This window comes from Xiphophorus couchianus, chromosome 12 (genome assembly GCF_001444195.1).
Source record: "Xiphophorus couchianus chromosome 12, X_couchianus-1.0, whole genome shotgun sequence".
NCBI classification, from domain to species: domain Eukaryota; kingdom Metazoa; phylum Chordata; class Actinopteri; order Cyprinodontiformes; family Poeciliidae; genus Xiphophorus; species Xiphophorus couchianus.
In genome coordinates, this window is record NC_040239.1 from 16,342,251 (window position 1) to 16,361,952 (window position 19,702).

The window sequence follows — 19,702 nt, forward strand, 5'->3', positions numbered from 1 at the left end:
CGCCTTCTCTGACGTCAGGACGTCAGACTTCACAGTATAAATATTGGAGCTCTGCGCCATGAGGCTCAAGTTTAAGGATCAAATACGGAGGCGCAGTGATTCCGTGCTCTGAAATAACAGAGAAAAAAAGAGTCAATTTTATTGAAACGTGATACCTAGTCAGCGTAACATTTATATTAATTTGTAAAAGCAGCCGCAGTCATGATGAACGGAGAAATTAATGGTTTCCACAACTCCCTGATCGAGGAGGACTGCTTCTTGTTCACCTCAGAGTCGGTGGGAGAAGGACACCCCGGTAAGGCTCGACACGCCGGCCTCTTCTGTTTCATGTACCAGGCAGCTTTAGAGCATCGTTTTAAGGTTGCATCTTTCCTGCCTCTGTTTTTACACGATACTGGTCATTTTGAGTCTCTTATCTTGCATAAAAAGCTGTAAATATTTAAGGTAATTCTTTCCAGCCGCGCGGCTGTCGCGGGCCAGTGCTCAGAGCACGCGCTGCTACAAGCTAATGCTAGCTAGCTCATAAAATTGCTGAGTCTTGTAGAGATTTTTTTCCACATTGTGGACATGACTGGACAGACAAAGGTTCCTGGCGTACCATTTGATTTCAGTAAGCAGTGTTTAGCTTGGTGCCATAAGTAGGTTTATATCAAGATTTGTTTCCGGTCTCGGTCTAGTTGCCCGCGCTGTCTCCGCCACCACATGTACAGCTGCTGAAATGGCGACTGTAACGACACACCGTGTCCCTTCTCTCCCCTTGCCTCAACCGTGACCAGACAGCATTAGTAAAACTTCTATCTCTTCAGTCATCTGATGCAGATGTATATCTTTTTGTGATCTTTTTTTCCCAGATAAAATCTGTGATCAGATCAGTGATGCAATCCTGGATGCCCATCTCAAGCAGGACCCAGATGCCAAAATTGCATGTGGTGAGACATGCAATGTTTCTCTCATTATCATGACTGATGTAACTAAGATTTGATTTAGACTAAAGCTCCTTTGTGCTAAACAGAGCAAATCACTGCAATAATTAATGGCTTAAAAGACTCTAAGGTGTATTTCTTATTCTTTTGCATCTGCTGTCCTAATGCAGAAACTGTTGCCAAGACTGGGATGGTTCTGTTGGCAGGGGAAGTGACATCGCATGCTGTAGTGGATTATCAGAAAGTTGTGCGTGAAACCATCCGTCAAATTGGATATGATGACTCATCCAAAGGTACAGCATTTATTTATTTATTTATTTTCTCCTTAAAGCTTTCTGTTTATACGTGTAGGGGCTTCATCTGCAACTGTTCTCTATACAGGCTTTGACTACAAGACCTGCAATGTTCTTGTGGCTCTGGAGCAGCAGTCTCCTGACATTGCTCAAGGTGTTCACATTGATCGGAGTCAAGAGGACGTTGGGGCCGGGGACCAGGTCAGTAGTCGATGCAAGGTTGAGTGTTTTTTTTCATAAGTATTACTTGCTTAAAGCTCACTTATGGTTGTTTTGTTTGTGTAGGGTTTGATGTTCGGATATGCAACGGATGAGACTGATGAGTGCATGCCTCTTACAATTATCCTTGCCCACAAGCTGAATGCTAAAATGGCTGAACTGCGACGCAACGGCACTCTCCCATGGCTCCGGCCAGACTCAAAGACGCAGGTAGAGTTTGCGTATCATGAGCCTTTTGAGTAAGCTCATCTAAAAATGTGAAATACAGGTGTTAAACGTTGCTCAATCTTCTGGCTGATGCTTGTCATGGAAATTGATTTTGGAAGCTTTATTTAATTAATTCGTCTTCTCGCAGGTTACTGTGCAATACCGTCAAGACCGTGGCGCCATGCTCCCCGTGCGAGTGCACACCATTGTTGTCTCTGTCCAGCATGATGAGGAAATCTGCCTGGAGGAGATGAGAGATGCACTGAAGGAGAAGGTTATTAAGGCCGTTGTTCCTTCTGTCTACCTGGATGATGACACCATTTACCATCTGCAGCCCAGTGGGCGATTTGTCATTGGAGGGCCTCAGGTACACATCACATCATGTGACTTGATTTTAACTAGACATCCTGGAAGTTACTAACTGGGAAACAACTGTTCTTCTCTACAGGGAGATGCTGGCCTGACTGGACGTAAAATCATTGTAGACACCTATGGCGGATGGGGAGCCCATGGTGGTGGCGCATTCTCCGGGAAGGATTACACAAAGGTGGACCGCTCTGCTGCCTACGCTGCACGCTGGGTGGCCAAGTCCCTGGTAAAGGCTGAACTGTGCCGAAGAGTGCTGGTGCAGGTAAGATGTGTTACCAAAGTTTGCTGCTTCTCTCTTTAGAGTGAGGGGTTCCCAGAGGTTTCCGCCTGGAGTTTTGCGGGGGGGGTTTTGTTTTATTTTTTATATATATATATATGCTTGTTATAACATATGTGTGCTATATTAGGTATCCTATGCCATTGGAGTTGCCCATCCACTCTCCATTTCTATCTTCCACTACGGGACCTCCCAGAAGAGCGAGAGAGAACTGCTTGATATTGTGAGGAAGAACTTTGACCTTCGTCCCGGAGTCATTGTCAGGTAATATCAACCTCTGAGGCTTCATCAAACAACAGTTCCTGGGCCTGCTAGGAAAAACAAAGTATAGGAATGGGCCAATATTAACATTTTGATTTAAGACAGTTTAGGGGTAATTGTTACACACCGAGAGTAATTAGCATACTCTTAATTGCTATGATGTTTTTTTTAATTAGAAAATTGAGAAGCATGTTTACAGCAGTTGAGATGTTGTAATATTTGATTCTTTGAGTATTCAGTCCCGTGGAAGATTACACTTTCTTTGCACTTTATAGAATTATAAACGTATAATGAACAAAGATAAGCTTGCTAGTCAGGCTATCTGCTCTTTTACAGTTTTCATGCTGCATTAGCTTATCAGTTGTAGTCTAACAATATGCTGGCTTGACATGTGGTACATTTTTTGTTTCATCTTAAGAATTAAATTTGGGTAGAAGTATTTTCAAACAAACATTTTGTCTGTCTTGTAATCAAAGGACAGTGTTGGGACTATATTTCACCGTTCTGTGTAATTTTGATATTGCATATAGATAGAAATTTTTGTTTTTGTAAAATGGACAAGTGTGGTTTTTATCTGCAAGCTGGAGCTTCTATCTGAGGGGTAAGTGTTTGAAGATCCATTTTTCCATCCAAGTATCGGCCAGTTTCTTCATCGTTGGTCATAAGGCTCGACACTGGCGTCTTTACCTACTTGTGTGAGAATCAGTGTGTTTCAGTTTGAGTATGCGATTGGTGCTAAATATTTTGATTATGTATTCCAGGGAGCTGGATCTGAAGAAACCCATTTATCAGAAGACTGCAGCCTATGGCCACTTTGGCCGAGACTCCTTCCCATGGGAGGTGCCCAAAAAGCTCAAATACTAAACCTGTTAAGCTTTTCCCCCCAGGCTTGTTGGTGTATACTACAGAGAAGCCTCCAAGGTTCCAGGGGTGAAATGCACTTCTTTATTTCCTCTCTCACACAAATGACATATGACTCCCTGCTTCACTTGTCTTGTTACTATTTTCTGATGGCTGCACAGTTGTGCAGGGTTCTAGGAGACACACCTCAGAAATTTGGTGTTTTAAAGGCTAGGATGGGTTCCATGAACTCATGCGTCGTAGTTCTTCATGTTCTCCTGTCTTGATGTTCCTTCGCTTTCTCGTTGTGATAGTTGTTGAGTAGCTGCATTCATTCGTTCTCCTTTGGCATTCCAGTCTCGTCAGTACCGTGAGTCTTCAGTGTGATGTCACTGCGGTAGCATATCTGACAATATGTGCTACCCTTACGTTTCTGGTGCTACTGAATGTACGGAGCCTGCATGACATCTAAACTTGCTTGGATGCCTAATTTAACTGATGGAGAGCCTTCACCTGACATGATCCCCTTTCAGTTCAGCTTCTTTAACATTCCTCCTCTTCGGTTTTGACACTTATTCCTTGTCCTGGTGTTTGTTGGTTTAGCTTTATTCACTCATCTTTGTGGAGGATCCTGGAATAGCACAATTAAAGTGAAAGGGATGTTACTGTTGTCACTAAAAATGCTATGCATTGCAGGCTATGGGGAAAGCCAACTCCTAATCATACAAGCTCAAAAGAGCATAAGGCCTCAAATTTCCCCACAGACCTTTGCTGTTTTCTGACGTAATACAGAAAAGTCAGAAGCTGCTATGTCACTGCTTTGGTCTGCAGAGGGTATTGGGAAAAAGTAACTTGTTTATGCATTGAAATTCAATTTTAACAGTTTTTTAAATTTTTTTTATGGATCCCTTGTTTTTTTTTTGTGGTTTTAAAGTGGCTAAATATTCTTGTACTCTGTGAGTTTATTGATGGCAGGTGTAGCTACAGAGAAACCTGTTTCCCATCTTTAGCTCAACGGGGCGTGGTTTTTGCTGCAGAGTCTTATTGACCACGAAATAAAAACCTCAACACTATTTATTTGTTCTCTGAAACGCAGCGTGGATACAGAGAAGCTGACGTTTCAGAAGGCAGCTTTAAACAGACTTGGAATTACTGAATTGTGAATTATTTTGACTTGATCATTTCACTGTTTGGCTTGAGGTCCCAGAGTGTTGTACAGAAAAGCTTTGGTCTGCCTCGACGCGTCACTGGCAACTGTAAATGACTTTTACAGGTTATTTTTATTTCTGGATTGCATAACTTATTTTTTTAGGTTGGTTAGTTTTGAAATCCCGTTAAACTACCAGGTGTGATTCTTTGGCTCTCATCTATCCTCATTAATGTGGTGGTCTCATTTAGCTGGTGTGGTACAGAGAAACCAGCCTTGTTTACATGGCCTTCACATGATCTGGACAGATTAAAGGTTTTGGTTTTGTTCCCTTTTGCTACTTGGTGGCCATCCCAATGGAATACAGTAAGTGTAAGAGTGCCTTTCTTTTTTTTTTCTCCTCCACCCACTCTAATTAGATTTTTCCCTTCTCACCAACATGCATTCAACTTCCAGAGAAACAAGTAGCTCGTACTGTAATGTGCTCCATGTCCGAATTGGGTAGCTCCCTCTGTAATAAAAAAGCTATTCATCTTAAAAACTCTTGTGTTGGGTATTTTACTGTGTTTTAAGAGAAGTGTAGACATTATTTTGACCGTTTCTGATCAAATACCAGTTTCAGTATTGAAATGCATAAGTACTGGGTTTAAACTTGTTGCAAGTGTTTATTGCAATAAAATGAACAGTTGCATCAAGTTCAAAAATGTATAGGAAACAAAAAAAAATGGTTTTCGCAATAAATAATTGCATTATGTGCATGGTCGTCATGGCAATACAATATAGCTCATTTCCCACATGAAGTAAGGGTTATGTGAAGGTTAATTTAAAAGGGTGGGATGTTTTAGATGCAGCATATCTAAAGTATTTATGTATCTGAAATCTCTGCAGTTTGTGTCTTTAGCTGTAATTTCAAGATGTTAAATGTGTGCCTTTACCCAACTGTGTGACAGGGTAGATGAGTCATTAAAGCAATTTGTAGCAGTTGATAATGTAACTTCAAGTGTTTGCTGTTACATTAAACCATAAACCAATCTTAGGATCAGTCTTCAGCTAAATGAAATGAGACCGACCCTAATTAGTCACCAGAAAATTTCAGACATCAAAATGTACAGTAAACCCCCCTAATTATCCACACTCCTGACAAATGTAGGCCTTACAGTGATCTTTACATCTGATAGAACTAGTCTTTCTTTTTCTTTTATTACTGTAAGTGAAGCTAACCATTTGGAGTGATGCCTATTCAAGTCAGTGTCCTGATTTGAATGGGACCCACGGATGGAGTAAAGCTTTAGGGTTATGGTAAGGAGCTCCTCCATCCTCTGGAGTTGGAGTTTATCAATAAAGATAAGAGCAAAAATACCAGTGGAAACCTGCAAAAAATAAAATGACAAGGGTTTGATTTCTGTCATGTTTTACACATCTTTCATCCATCAAGAATGGTATAAAATATTGTATTGACTACAAAAATTGATAAAGCATTTTTTACGTTTTAAATTATGCTTTTCTTATTTAATATAAGAAACTGACCTTTTTGTTTAGTTATTTTAATTAAAATGACCAGGGATATGAATAACTTTTGCCTTAAGATGTTAAATATCTATTTGCTGCTGAGCATCTCAACCCTAGAAGCAATTAAAACTTTTAGCTCAAGATATTTTGATACATCAGTGACATGAGTGATTAAATGCTGAAAGGTATCCTGCTGAGTCCGTTGCACTTTACCTGTTTTTACCATTTTGATTACATTCTGTACCTGCAATTAAGTCATACACCTACATTTTGTACTAAAAATGTGTGTAAACCTTTACCACCTTCAGTTATTTTCACAGCTACTTAAAAGTTGGTTACATTTGAATACAACAAATTTGTGCTATGAACTGAACAAAGTCTGATTCAAAATATTTTCCATGGAAGCAACTGTAAAGGAAGTTAACTGCACAAATAAAATGATAATGCCTTAACCTGCGCATTTTAGACATGAAGAGGATCAGTACACTATATTCTTCTGCATGATAAGGTTGTCAAAACTTGCCTAAATCAGATTTGAAAAACATCTGACATGCTCATTGATGATGAGTAAAGATTTTTCCAGTGATCATAAGATCACATTTTCAGTACAGATCAATGTATTTGAGGTCATTACAACCTGAATACCACTGAAAGTTATCTTCACAAAATCTTAACTGTTCTTAGAAAGTGTTTGGCACAAGTGTCCAGTCTATAATTCAGTCCACCACCAAGAAAAACTCATATAACTTTGGCTCCTTTGCAAACTGTCCAATAATATATTTCTTACAATTTAAACACCACCCAAGATCCAAACTCGTATAAGAAGATAGTGGTCAGTAGCTGGTTTTCCAAATGTATGAAATAAAAGAGCAGACATATCCTTTGCTGTCTCAGTCGGGAAATTCAAGCAGCAAATTAATGTTTGGTGACAACAATGGTATTACAGTTTCTTGTAATACCATAGTTTCTTGTTTTCTTACAAGAAACTATAGTAAGGACAAATTTATACGATAAAAACAATAAAATTACCAAAGACAGCATCCTCAGATTAAAAGAAATGTGCAACTGAGTTGGGCAATTTAAAGAAAAACACTGCAGTGCAAACTGGAGCTATATAATAACACAACAGTGCAGTAGTTTGTTTTTTTTAAAAAAAAAAGAATTTCTTCCTATGTTTTCTATTTAGTCAATTTTTGTCATTTCTGGTCGATTGCTTCATTGGAGTTATATTTTTTCAGGAAATGAATACTACATAACGGTAGAAGTTATCAAAGTGCATCAAAGATCTGGCATGATATGTTTAAATAAAGTGAGTACAAGAGTACATGTTATTGACTTGAGCTCAAAAACAAGTTTGGGCTGGTTCCACTAACCACTGATCGCCCAGGGCACGAATACAGACAACCGCTGTGGCAAACATATCAGGGGAAAGGTGTGCTTTGGGAAAATATCTTAAAATGACGTTTCTCCAGACAACCAGTACAGAAAATACTTGTTTTGAATTGATATTTTAAACGCTTGCAGAACTTCAAGTCAGTTCTTGTCACTGACTTTTTGAGGAAATGATTAGGTAACTCTTGGATGTTGTCAAGAGTTACAACATAAAAGTTTTGTTTCCACCATAAACTTTTATGTATTTTGGGGGATTTTGAGTGATAGATCAACACAAAAATCACTTAATAAAGTACATAAAGAATTGTTACAACTGCAAGTATTTTGTCTTTGCAAGCTTTGGACTTGCAGAGACAGACATTTTTGCACGTGCTTATCAGAGTAAAAGGGAGGTGAATAAAAATGCGCGCCAAATTTTCCACGATTGTAAAATATTTTGGAATAACATTTAGTGTTTTGTATTGCAAAATAAAATCCAGACGTTAAAGTTTGTGTTTTTAACATGACAAAACTTTAACAGATACAAAAACTCCAGCAAAGTACGACACACTGCCACATGTGCAGTACGTGAAGCTGTTGGTAGTAGTGCTCCAGTTGCACCATGAAGGACAGTTACAGCAGGGGGGCATTTTCATTCCCCACACCGGCTCAGTCTGATGGCTATATTTAACTGATACTGATGGCTTGGTTGGCGTGTCGCCCCTACAGATCCATGAATGGACAACATTCCTCACCACTACAACAGCACAGCTCCACTGATACACGCTCCTGAAACACTGGGTATGATAGTTTATCAAGAGCTTTGTGGTAAAGCCTTAACAAAGGATGCACTGATAAAGATCCGGCTTTTTTTACTCTCATTCTGGTTGATCTTTAGTATGCAGTTAGTATTCAATAAACTAGAATATGTGTTTAGATAAGGCCTGCTTATCAAGTTAAAAGAATCTTTGGAAAATAAAAACTTGTAAGCAGGTATTAAGCATACTTTTCTCTAATCCCACTTTTATGTATTATAAAATGTTTTTATTGGTATTATGCAATAATCCAACTAAATGTCAAGTTTCCATTACTTGTAAGTAGAAAATTGTAATAATTAACACCGATAAAGGCTTTCAGACATCTATCTGTGTGTAATTAATCTACATTATGTGTTTCCATTAGTGATAAAATTATTGAAATAAGTTGACTTTTAAGTAATACTATAATTTATTAAGGAAGAGGAACATACCATGACCTGCTCTGTGTAGCCTCAGAGAAAACACTGAGAACTTTCCCACAACAAAGTGGGCACCACTTGCAGCAGCATCACACACCAAGACCAAACAACCCATTGAGAAAGCCAGATAAAATGACACTGAGGTTAAAAACTATTGTGGACTCAAGAGATAACATCTCCTGATATGTGTGCTGTTCCCCACACGCACTGCAGCAGACTGAATGTGGAGGGCAGAAGGTTGCCTGTTAAGCTGAGGTCAGTGGGATTTATTACACAGATTAGGTGACAGCTGATGCAATACTGCTGGAGCTTGCTGCTACTCTATTGTATTTTTGGGGGGCAGGAAACTGAAAGCAAACTCATAGTTTGCTCCTCTAATGTTTGGCACAGAGGGAAAAAAATCACATGTATTTCAGACTTCAAGTTTGTTGAAGCAGTAGTTTGAACATTGAGGTGTGGTCATTTGAAAGGGAGTTGAATTTGTTGACCCTATTATTTCTTAGTATTCTTAGCATAGTATTCACGTCTGTTAGGATAGCAGATTTGTTCAGACTCAAATGATTGTTTACACTTTTGAAACACTTTGCTCTTGAGTTTGCAACCATCAGGACTTTACTATTCTGAATTCTAAGTGAAGGTTGAGTGGAAAGAAAAAGTGTGGTTGAAAAAAAGGCACACAAGAAACATGTGTAATCACAGCTTTGAGGATTGTGAAGTAAAGCTCAAGTAGTGGATGACCCAAATCTATGTTGCTGTTGAATGAACCAAGACTTCTTAATCACTGCAGCAGATCATCTTCACACTGTGACATATTGATGCAATAATTAAAGCAAAAGGAGCCATAACCATTTATTGCGTGAAGTTCTCTACTAAAAATACTCTCTGTTATGTAGTTTCCTAGTGGTTTTCATTAAGTGGAAGCCTTTATCATCAAATTTTACCAAAGCAAGCACTAAAAGTGTAACAAATCTGCAAATGAGTTTCACTTATATAGTAGGATTACTTAAAATGTTTATCTTTGTATTGAAATTCAGTTTATTGAGATAACTCAACAAATTAACCAACAACAAGGTTGCACCAGGACGAGAACAAAATGTACAGAGATTTGCTAGAGGAATATGTTTTACATTTTAACAAACACACTGTGATAACATTGTTTCATTAAACTCAACTTTGCGTAACAAGACAAGTGCTTTGATGTCGGTTATGAATCGCCTTTCTTGTATCATATTAAACTGGGAGTCATTGAGAACTGGTGATGTGTGACTGGGTTATTTTCCAACCAACTGAAAAGCTGTAAAACTGAATGATTAGGTGAGAGCAGAGAACATGTGACTGAACCTCCTCTGGTGTAAGTTTAGTCACGTGCAGAAGGAGGAATGAAAAGTGAACCAGAGAAGGGCGTCGACGGTCCAACGGGGGAGTGTGGCCGATGCACCAATGGCTTCACAGATCCCACTTCTCTTACCATGGGAAGGCTTTACATAACACTGCATATCCTGACCGACCACATGGCAATAGGATGAAGTTTGCATATTTTCAGGCATTAATGAAACAATGAGTTAATCTTCCTCCACAGTCTGAATCAACGCTGCCAGAAAAATAAAATCAGCCTTGTGTTTTTCCAACGTTCGCTGGTGGTAGTGGAACTCTCTACATTCACTTATTTAAACTATATTTTATATTTGCTCTTCTTCTTTTTTTTTAACACAGTTTTATTAGTTTTGTGTTTCAACAAGCAAATAAAAAACATAGTTCTGTGAATCATGCTGTTATATCACATTACATAAGTGGAGAAGAAGTAAAAGGGAACAAAAAAATGTCTTCAATGGTGTTATGCTTTACTTACTGTCATTATGGTCAACAAACATTTTCATACAGATTTAATACCTGACAATAGCACAGTCAGAGCTAGCAGTTATGGTGATAGAAAAAGGCATAGTAACACAGAAGGAGGATGTTCATTGGTTCATTGGTGAGACTGACCACTTTAGTAGATTCTGTCCCCTCATCACATTTGCTCTTCTAATTTAAAAAGGTTATGCTGGTTACACATTTTCTGCACGTGACTCACTGTTCTGCTTAACAACATGTGTTTCAGGGGGAAGGATGTGAGTAACTGATTGGAGTTAAGTCTTATATTATGTACCTGACTGGTTTCAGCTTGTTGGATCTGGCACAGATCAAAATCGGAAACAAGCATTAATCACTCTGTGCAAAAGGTCAAAACAGAGCGAAAACATTATCACCCCAACTGTCACTGTTCGTCTAGGGATAAAGTTCACACATAGATCTGGTTAAAATGTACATGTGGACAGTAAAATACAAGGAAAGCTATTAATAACTTTTTGAACTTTGAGCTGAACATGATCACTCTGAATTGTGTCACAGGGGCATGTTTCATAATTTGTGCATATTGCTTAGCAAAGAACAATGAATGGATGGTTTGATGTCCAATTTTTTTTTTGCAAGTAAAAATCTGTAGTGTGCACATTTAAATCCTCGGTCAATACATTGCAGATCCACCTTTCACCGCCGTTAAAGCTGAAATGTTTACAATATGTCTACAAGCTGAATAGACAGAAATGTTTGCCCGTTTTTCTTTATAAAATATCTCAAATTCAGTCACATTGAATGTAGCATATTAGAAAAGTAATTTTTAGTATCACAAGCTCTAAAATGAATTTATGTCTGGACTTTGACTGGGCCATTCACATGCCTTGCTAAATCATTCCATTGTTGCTCTGTATGAATGATTGGTGTTGATGCAGATCCTCCCTGAGGACCAGGATTAAAAAATCTTAGAAACATGAGGGACAAAGATTTTTCATGTTTCTGTTTGTTTGCTAATGTTCCCTCACAGAACATCTGGGTTCATACTGAGGTTATAACACACAAGAGTTACTAATCAGGAGTCTCCAAAATTTGTTAAAAGATTTATTCAGGGGTGTCAGAGTAAAGGTGGATTTTTAGATTGAAACAATGTAAAAGCCATCACCTTTACTCTACATTTTATATACAATTTCTAGTAAAAGGAAATGTATCTTTTCAACCAAGACCTAGAGATCAAAAATTTGACTAGCAATTATAGAAATAGTTTGAGACAATATAGAAGAAGCAGGGTAGTCATAAAACTGACAGTTGCTGCCACCTGCTGAGGATTTCATGTAAATCATTTAACTCAGAACATTTCTTTAGTCAGAGCTTATGTTTCCTGCAAAAATGTCACCTCGACAAAATGAATGAAGAGTCACAGCTAAGGGTGGGTGAGTCAATAACAGGGGACATTATCCTGACTCTATTGGAAAACTATAAATGGCTTTTAAGCTAATGTAATCTTTTATTCAAAAAATTCAGCTGTCAAAATGTGTCATAGTATCAAAAATAATAGTATTTTCACAACTTGTAATAAATAACACAACTGGAAACTACAAAACAGAGTTACCACCTAAACAATGTTGTGGCCGCTACTAAACAAGACAAACTTCTCATTTTCAGAACCAAGACATCGCTTATACACCAAAGCTCCATGGCAACAATCTTTTTTTTCTTTTCTTTCTGGTACCAAAAAAAAGTAGATGCTTCTAAACAAATAAAACCAAGAACATGTTCATTTGATATTCATGTAAACCTAATGGAGTGATAAGTGCTTTTCCTTCTCCTTCTTAACCAACACATGGCTTGTCTTCATGTCACCTCTGCCAAGTGTCACTGTAAATGACAGCAGGATCCTCGTTGTGCTCAAACCACACAAAAGCAGGAGCACAGAACTGTGACTTTAACAGCTTTGTCTTTTAAATCTGCTGTTTGTTGACCCCCATCACCGGTTGTCTCGTCTTTTATCAATTTCCTTTCGAATTCGAACCTCCAAAGCTGCTCTCATTGCAGCATCCAAGACGTTCTTCTCTGAAACACGCTCCACCACCTTCTCAGGCTTATCCTCCTTAACAAAGACAGAAAGAACAGGTGAAATTTTAAACCAAAGCAACAAGCAAAGTGACATACTGTACTTTCAGGCAAAAGAAACCAGTGTTTACCTTGTGCACCAAGAAAGAAGTGATGACTCCAGAGTCCTCCTGATAGTCGAGCCAGAAGAGTTCTGTCCTGTGGATTTCAGTCTCTGTGCTCGACCCACTCTCATTCCACTCTTCGGGATCGACACCAGTTTCTGGTTCTGAGCCACCTGGAAAATAATCAAAAACCGTTTTAGCTTTTCTCTGCGTAGTCACCATCAAACCCTGAAAAAACATCACAGATTACTTACGCCTTTGTCTCGGATGGTACACCTGGATGTCGGGTCGACGAGGTCTTCTAGGGGTTGTCGTGTGCCTCCGCCTCTGTAGCTCTTTAGCCTGCTTTACTTCTTTATCATAGTCATCTCTTAACACACAAAAGACATGAACAATGTTAACGGCATGACTGATCAAAATTAAAACAAGTAGTGTTTCATTCACTTAAAATTAAACTTGTCTTCCTTGCATAAATACTTCTTTACACAATTATTTAATTTTAGTGGGACTAGTAATGTATTGCTATTTTTAACAGTGTTGCTGGGAAATTAAATCAGCATCCTTACAAACCTCTACAGGAGTAGGAAGAACTGTGTGCTGTAAGAACCTTTGGTAGACGACTGCTCTGATCTTGTAAAAAACAACAGTGGACCAACACCAGCAGATGACATGTTTCATCTGTTGGAAACATCACTGACGTTTCCATCAATGGCTATGGAAACATCACTGATCCCTATATTAGGTGTCTCAGCACTGTTACGCCAAACACTGGGACCAAAACACAAAATTCCCCAAATTTCTTTTTAAAAGAGGATTCTGGACCACTGAACAACAGTTAAGTCATTTATCTCCTTAGTCAGGGTAAGATGCTTCAGATATTGTCTCTAGTTCAGCAATTACAGGTACAAGTACTGTGACTTTTATAGCCCAGATAAGTCTGTGAAAGCTGCTCTTTCTTCTTTTTTTCAGCAATCCTCCCACAAACACATTTATCTCCGTGGAATTTTTCCTGCCTTACTTTTTCCTTGCACTGAACTTTCTATTAAAATTCTTCAGTAAAGTGTTCTGTGAGCAGCGAGCTTCTTTGACCCTCCCTCATGATAGTCTAGGTCTAGGACATAGCATAGCATTTTTTTGTATTAGAAAGATGTTTATGGTCTTATGTAAAATTATAATTTTCGTAAAATCTGAATTCTGTTTATTAGCTGTGTTAAGTAATATAGTCATCAACGTTAAAAGGGCGTGTGGAATATACCACTGTGTGTAATGACTCTTTAAAACAACAGTTTCACATTTTAAATATGCTGAAATGAATAAATATGTTGCTTAAAGTTTTCTAATTTATTTCGAAGCACACGAACAATTCAAATCCACATTATTTATACGCCTGTAGTTTCACACCTTTTGTCTTGAATCCGCAAGGCCTGCTCAGGCTTCCCTTGTTTGTATTCTGTTTTATATGTTAAACCTTTTGTTTTCAGCCATTGACCAAGGTCTTTTCTGTTCTTTCATATTACCTTTACCCTTCAATGTCAGAAGACAGGCTACTGCTACCCTGAAAGTAGATATCGTAAACAATTAGCTTCAGCTAACAGTGTCTGAGGAAATTACCTAGCAATTTGGTTCCTGCGGATATGGTGAAGGAAGCCGTGGTTCATGTCCAAACGACCACCGGGTTTATGCACTCCTTCGTCTCTCAAAATATCCATTTCGTCAAATAGTTTTAATGTGAAATGCAGTATTTATAACGTATTTATTACAATAAATTTCAATCAAAGCTCTGACAAAAGCTAAGCAAGCTAACTGCCCATAAATTGTTGTCCAATTGTACCATTCCCGGCGTTCACACAGACTGGAAACTAATACTAAAATAAAACACCTTGTAAAACCACCTATATCATTTAATATTAAATACAAAACAATATAGTAGTAGTATAAATAACTAAACAGTTTAGGTTCTGATACAACAACAAAGTTAAACTTTAACATAAAAAAATATTTTAACACCGGGTTAGGTTTTTGTTAGCTCTTCTTGAGAGCTACGACGCACAGCCGCCGCGAGTTTCGAGGTGCTTGGATTAAACCCATTCATGTGTCCCAGTTAACTTCATCCTTTGTATTTATGTGATATTAAGGCAGCAGAATAACGTATGAGATGATTTCTTTGAAGCGCGAGAGAGATAATGAGGAGGATGACGATGATCACGAAGACGGGGGTCAGTTTGTTTACTTCTAACGTTGGCGCAACGTTTGTTAGCCATTAGCTAAACAGATAGCTAAAGATAAAAATATTAGTTGGATTATATGTGCGGTTTGGTTCAGTCGGGCGCTGGAGACAGAGTATATATTATGAATGTCTAATATAAAGATACACACTTTTTAAAAATGTATTTTTTATATAGTTATGCCGTTAAAAGCTATGTTAGCTAGCATGTTTAGCTAGCAGAGTTGTAGCGAAATGTATAGAAACTTCAGTGACTTTGTAAAAAAAAATTTGACGAACGATCTGGTTTTCAGTTGCTGCCAAAAGAGGCCGAGGACGTGCAGGAGAAGACCGTAGAAGCCGCCATTGTCCTTATCTTGACACTATAAACAGGCAAGACTGAGTTTAATGAGCACAACCGCTAGCTCTCCATGCTAGTTAGGTCCATCCTTGGCCAACAACTTTTCCTCTCTGTTTATCCTTTAGGAGTGTGCTGGATTTTGACTTCGAGAAGCTCTGCTCTATCTCCCTTTCGCACATCAACGTGTATGCTTGCCTCGTATGTGGGAAGTACTTTCAAGGTAAACAATATGAACTGAACCTTACCTGCAGGGACAGAGCATCTGGACTGACTGTTGCGTTTTTCTTGCAGGCAGAGGTCAGAAGTCTCATGCATATACCCACAGTGTACAGTTTAGCCACCACGTGTTCCTCAACCTGCATACCCTCAAGTTCTACTGTCTGCCAGATAACTATGAGATCATTGACTCTTCCCTAGAGGACATTACAGTGAGTGAAGTTATACCATATCTTTTTGATTCTATGAGAGCCATCACTTCCATCCATCACAATTGGCAAGGATCATATCCTTGACTACATTGTCTGCCAGCCTGGTTTCTGACCATATGACCAGATAGTAATTTAGAGGGATGGCAAGAACAAAAGAGGTTGATTAGCAGTGTTTCCCAACATGTCCCAGGACACATTCCTGTGGACCATTGACTGTGCTTTCCAGAAATTGACCTGTTAGCATGTCAGGATAATCATGTCAATGAAATTGCAACAGCCTCCAGTCAGGGGTCTCTTTACATTCATTATAGTATCTGTTCAATTTGTTGTCCTTCCTCATTTATTATTTTACTTAACTAATTTTCCACATTCTCTTCTCCAGTATGTACTGAAGCCAACTTTCACCAAGAAGCACATTGCGGCATTGGACAAGCATGGTAAGCTGTACAGAGCCTATGATGGAACGACTTACCTGCCAGGCATCGTGGGGCTCAACAACATCAAAGCCAACGACTACGCCAACGCGGTGCTACAGGTATTGATGTGCGATTCTCTAGATTTTGACGCTGGGATAATATCAAGTAATATAAAAAGTTTATATTTATCTTTCTAGGCTTTTTCAAATGTTCCACCTTTGCGAAACTACTTCCTGGAAGAGGAAAACTACAAGGGAATCCGCAGGCCACCAGGGGACATCATGTTTCTCCTGGTCCAGAGGTTTGGGGAGTTGATGCGCAAACTTTGGAATCCAAGAAACTTTAAGGCGCACGTGTCCCCACATGAGATGCTGCAGGCCGTCGTGCTGTGCAGCAAGAAAACATTTCAAATTACTAAGCAGGGTATTTCATCTGTACCCAACCTGGCTTCTAATACCTATTGGTGTTGGAGATAAGGTTGTTTTGCTGATGTTTTTTATTGCGTGCAGGTGATGCTGTAGACTTCATGACGTGGTTCTTGAATGCCCTGCATGGAGCTCTTGGAGGCACAAAGAAGAAGTCATGTGAGTAGGAGAAGATTCAGAAGATTTTGGGCACCATATCGGTGTTGTACAGTTTCCAGCAGAAATTGTAAATTGTAATAGAAAAACTAATTGAAAGGCATTAATGGAGAAGTTTCTATAGTCTTTCTTAAGAAAACGTTTCACTTTGAGTGTTAAATAGATTGTTTCTCTATTCTGTCCTCACAGCGATCATCACAAAAGTTTTTCAAGGCTCCATGCGAATCTTCTCTAAGAAACTTCCACACCCAGATTTGGTATGTTTAGTATTTGAGTTATTTAAATGTTTAAATATCATCTTCTAAAAATGGAAACAATAACAACGTTATTATTTATGCTAACTTACATTTTTGTTAATTACCAGTGTAAACATGAGCTACGGTTTTCTTTGCATTTTTCAAAACTTCACAGCCACCTGAAGAAAAAGAGGCGCTGCTTCTCACAGAGGAGTACCAGGAGCAGATGTCAGAGTCCACCTTCCTGTTCCTGACCCTTGACCTCCCAACAGCTCCTCTCTACAAAGACGAAAAGGAGCAGCTGATTATTCCTCAGGTTCCTCTCTTCAACATCCTTGGCAAATTCAATGGCAATACTGAAAAGGTATGGAATGTAATGCCCTCATTTATAATAGAGAAAAGCTTTACTTTTTACTATTAAAGCTACAAGCATGTCTAATTACATTAACCACTAATGCTATGAATGTAACCCTTTCCACTTTGCATTCAGGAATACAAAACCTACAAAGAGAATTTCCTCAAACGGTTCCAGCTGACCAAGTTGCCACCTTACCTCATCTTTTGCATCAAAAGATTCACCAAGAACAACTTCTTTGTGGAGAAAAACCCAACAATTGTCAACTTCCCAATCACGTACGTTAATTACAAAAACGGGACAAAACTTGTACTTGTTTTTTTTTTCCAATAGGTCAAACATATATTTTCTGTTTAGAGCAAATATGAAGTTATTTATGCTGACATTTCAATTGCTTCCGCAGCAACGTAGACCTTTCTGAGTACCTCACAGAGGAAGCTCAAGCTACAGAGAAGAATACTTCCTATGACCTTGTTGCAAACATTGTGCATGATGGAAAACCAACTGAAGGGTCCTACAGAATACATGTCCTGCATCATGTAAGTTGTTGCTCTTTACATTTAACATTACTGGCTGAAATCAAGGGCAAAATACTTTTGTATATTGTTCCTTGTCTTTCTAAAGATGTTGATCTTTATTATGGGGGCATATAATGACTGATTTGATGGATGTTTTTATTTTCCACTGCTTGAGTAAATTCTCATCATAAACCTCGGCTTGGAAGTTCTTGTTTTTGCAGCTGTGCAGGATCATAGGAGGACAATAAAATAGCAAAATATGATTTTAAAATTACATCCTCTCTCTCTTTAGTGACTATTTGCTAAAGAGTTGCATTGGAAAATGGTTTTTATTCAGGAAAAGGATTTGATGGAGTTTTTTTTTTCCAAATTCACAGTAACTGCACCCTTCTTAAAATGAATACACTAAATGCGCAGTGTTTGGACTCAAGTGTTTCCATTAGTTTAAGATGCAACAGATTAAAATCCCTAAAATTGTGTGTCTTAATTCTTTACCCTTTGTATATAACTGTACTATTTTAAATGTATTAACTTATTCCCATTCTTAAATTTTTTGTGCAGCATGTAGTCAGCTATGATGTTGTGTGTAGGTGTTTTAAATATAAATTATGCTGGGAAAGTAGGATGATTTACATTTGTCATAACACTTATTAATTTTTTCTGAATGTTTTTCCAGTCATAAAAAAATATGCACGTTCTGTGGATTTTCCAAACCTCATTGAACTGATTTAAAACCCAAAGAAGCTTTTTATATTATCTTTTACACTGTTTAGGATTTTACTCAAGGACCAAATTCATTCAGTTCTGACTGATCACAAATACTGCTTTTTCATGACTATGTGTGTAACACTGTGTGTGTGTGTGTGTGACCAGGGGACGGGAAAGTGGTACGAGATGCAAGACCTGCAAGTGATCGACATTCTCCCCCAGATGATCACATTGTCAGAGGCCTACATCCAGGTCAGTCTGACACATTTATCTGTTAATTGTGTGTTTGAAAAATTGTAAAGTAAACTGTAAAGTTACCATAGACTCAAAGAAGAATCAGACATTTTATAACAATAAAATCTGCAGCTTCCAAAAGCATGAACTGGATCTTTGTGTACGAATATTGTATTAAAATATCGAGATATGGCTGTTGCTCAACTGTTATTACAACTGTGGAGACACTGAACATACAAGAAAAAAATGTTAAAAATCTTTTTTAAAAAGGCTTAAATTTGTTTTATTTTTCTGATTTGGGATAAACTATGTAGAATTTATTATAAAATATGCTAAATATCTGCTTAATAAAGTAGTAGTTATCAAGTGCTTTTGGTGAGAATGCTATATCTTCTTGCCTGGTCATCTGCTTCGTTTATTCCAATCAGGGACAATGTGTAAAAAAACATTTATAAAAGACGGTTTAGCCTAAGATTTAGTTTAAACTTGACTAGCTAGAAAGACACGACTGTTTGATAAAAAATTGTAAATTATCTGTGAGGTATTTTAATATGTCCTATAAAGGTTTCCGCTGAGCCTCCTTAGGCAGTTTTTAAAAATAAAAAATGCTATCTACGTACAACAAGAACAGTGCAGGTGTAAAGTAAAACTGCTAATTTCTTTGCTGATAACTTATTTTCCCCCCTCATTTTTAACAGATTTGGAAAAGACAAGAGAGCAGTGACACAAACAACCACAGAGGGGTGTAAGTGAGGCCCTCACAGCTGTTAGTTTTGTAATCATTTTGGGAATCAGCTAAATATTTAAGCGACTGGAAGAGAAAAAAAATGAATAAAGTGGCAGAAGAACACGAGGACATTCTCTGAAGACATGACGCAAAGAAATGTTAAAACCTCCATGTTCTTTTGTACTGTTTTATGTTTTTACTATGTGGATGTTTCTTAATAAACCAGCACCGGGATGTGTGTCTGTGTGTACATTAAAGTGTAATAACACATT

General features: G+C 38.1%; 3 protein-coding genes across 4 annotated transcripts; 2 read left to right on the forward strand and 1 right to left on the reverse strand.

Annotated features, from left to right (window-relative positions):
- Positions 1-201: 201 nt before the first annotated feature.
- Positions 202-5,077, forward strand: mat2ab (methionine adenosyltransferase 2Ab). Its single transcript, XM_028034970.1, has 9 exons — positions 202-295; positions 852-929; positions 1,094-1,216; positions 1,305-1,417; positions 1,502-1,645; positions 1,791-2,009; positions 2,091-2,273; positions 2,419-2,552; positions 3,311-5,077. Exons 1-9 carry the CDS (start codon positions 202-204, stop codon positions 3,411-3,413), a joined length of 1,191 nt encoding a protein of 396 aa, XP_027890771.1. The 3' UTR covers positions 3,414-5,077.
- Positions 5,078-11,574: 6,497 nt separating this feature from the next.
- Positions 11,575-15,528, reverse strand: c12h2orf68 (chromosome 12 C2orf68 homolog). 2 transcript variants are annotated; one of them, XM_028034973.1, is made up of 4 exons: positions 15,473-15,528; positions 12,918-13,033; positions 12,691-12,836; positions 11,575-12,596 (listed from the first exon to the last, which is right to left on the reverse strand). In XM_028034973.1, exons 1-4 carry the CDS (start codon positions 15,487-15,489, stop codon positions 12,474-12,476), a joined length of 402 nt encoding a protein of 133 aa, XP_027890774.1. In that variant the 5' UTR covers positions 15,490-15,528; the 3' UTR covers positions 11,575-12,473. The 2 variants fall into 2 exon arrangements, with proteins under 2 accessions (XP_027890774.1, XP_027890773.1); XM_028034972.1 differs by lacking the exon at positions 15,473-15,528 and adding an exon at positions 14,275-14,519 and having other exon boundaries at positions 11,576-12,596.
- On the forward strand, positions 14,685-19,668 carry usp39 (ubiquitin specific peptidase 39). The gene is made up of 13 exons (XM_028034968.1): positions 14,685-14,879; positions 15,181-15,259; positions 15,353-15,447; positions 15,519-15,655; positions 16,038-16,190; positions 16,269-16,494; positions 16,581-16,655; positions 16,842-16,909; positions 17,064-17,252; positions 17,379-17,521; positions 17,647-17,782; positions 18,635-18,721; positions 19,402-19,668. Exons 1-13 carry the CDS (start codon positions 14,819-14,821, stop codon positions 19,450-19,452), a joined length of 1,500 nt encoding a protein of 499 aa, XP_027890769.1. The 5' UTR covers positions 14,685-14,818; the 3' UTR covers positions 19,453-19,668.
- The last annotated feature ends 34 nt before the right edge of the window (positions 19,669-19,702 follow it).

What these genes read in the sequence shown, in the direction of transcription:
- mat2ab (XM_028034970.1), top strand. Translation starts at nt 202, where the DNA reads ATGATGAACGGAGAAATTAATGGTTTCCACAACTCCCTGATCGAGGAG. An exon ending in AGATGCCAAAATTGCATGTG is followed by an intron (nt 930 to 1,093) that starts GTGAGACATGCA and finishes GTCCTAATGCAG; the next exon opens with AAACTGTTGCCAAGACTGGG. An exon ending in GGCCAGACTCAAAGACGCAG is followed by an intron (nt 1,646 to 1,790) that starts GTAGAGTTTGCG and finishes GTCTTCTCGCAG; the next exon opens with GTTACTGTGCAATACCGTCA.
- c12h2orf68 (XM_028034972.1), bottom strand. Translation starts at nt 14,372, where the DNA reads ATGGATATTTTGAGAGACGAAGGAGTGCATAAACCCGGTGGTCGTTTG. An exon ending in CGCAGGAACCAAATTGCTAG is followed by an intron (nt 13,034 to 14,274) that starts GTAATTTCCTCA and finishes TTGTGTGTTAAG; the next exon opens with AGATGACTATGATAAAGAAG. An exon ending in GTACCATCCGAGACAAAGGC is followed by an intron (nt 12,837 to 12,917) that starts GTAAGTAATCTG and finishes ATTATTTTCCAG; the next exon opens with GTGGCTCAGAACCAGAAACT.
- usp39 (XM_028034968.1), top strand. Translation starts at nt 14,819, where the DNA reads ATGATTTCTTTGAAGCGCGAGAGAGATAATGAGGAGGATGACGATGAT. An exon ending in CGATGATCACGAAGACGGGG is followed by an intron (nt 14,880 to 15,180) that starts GTCAGTTTGTTT and finishes TCTGGTTTTCAG; the next exon opens with TTGCTGCCAAAAGAGGCCGA. An exon ending in ACGCCAACGCGGTGCTACAG is followed by an intron (nt 16,191 to 16,268) that starts GTATTGATGTGC and finishes TTATCTTTCTAG; the next exon opens with GCTTTTTCAAATGTTCCACC.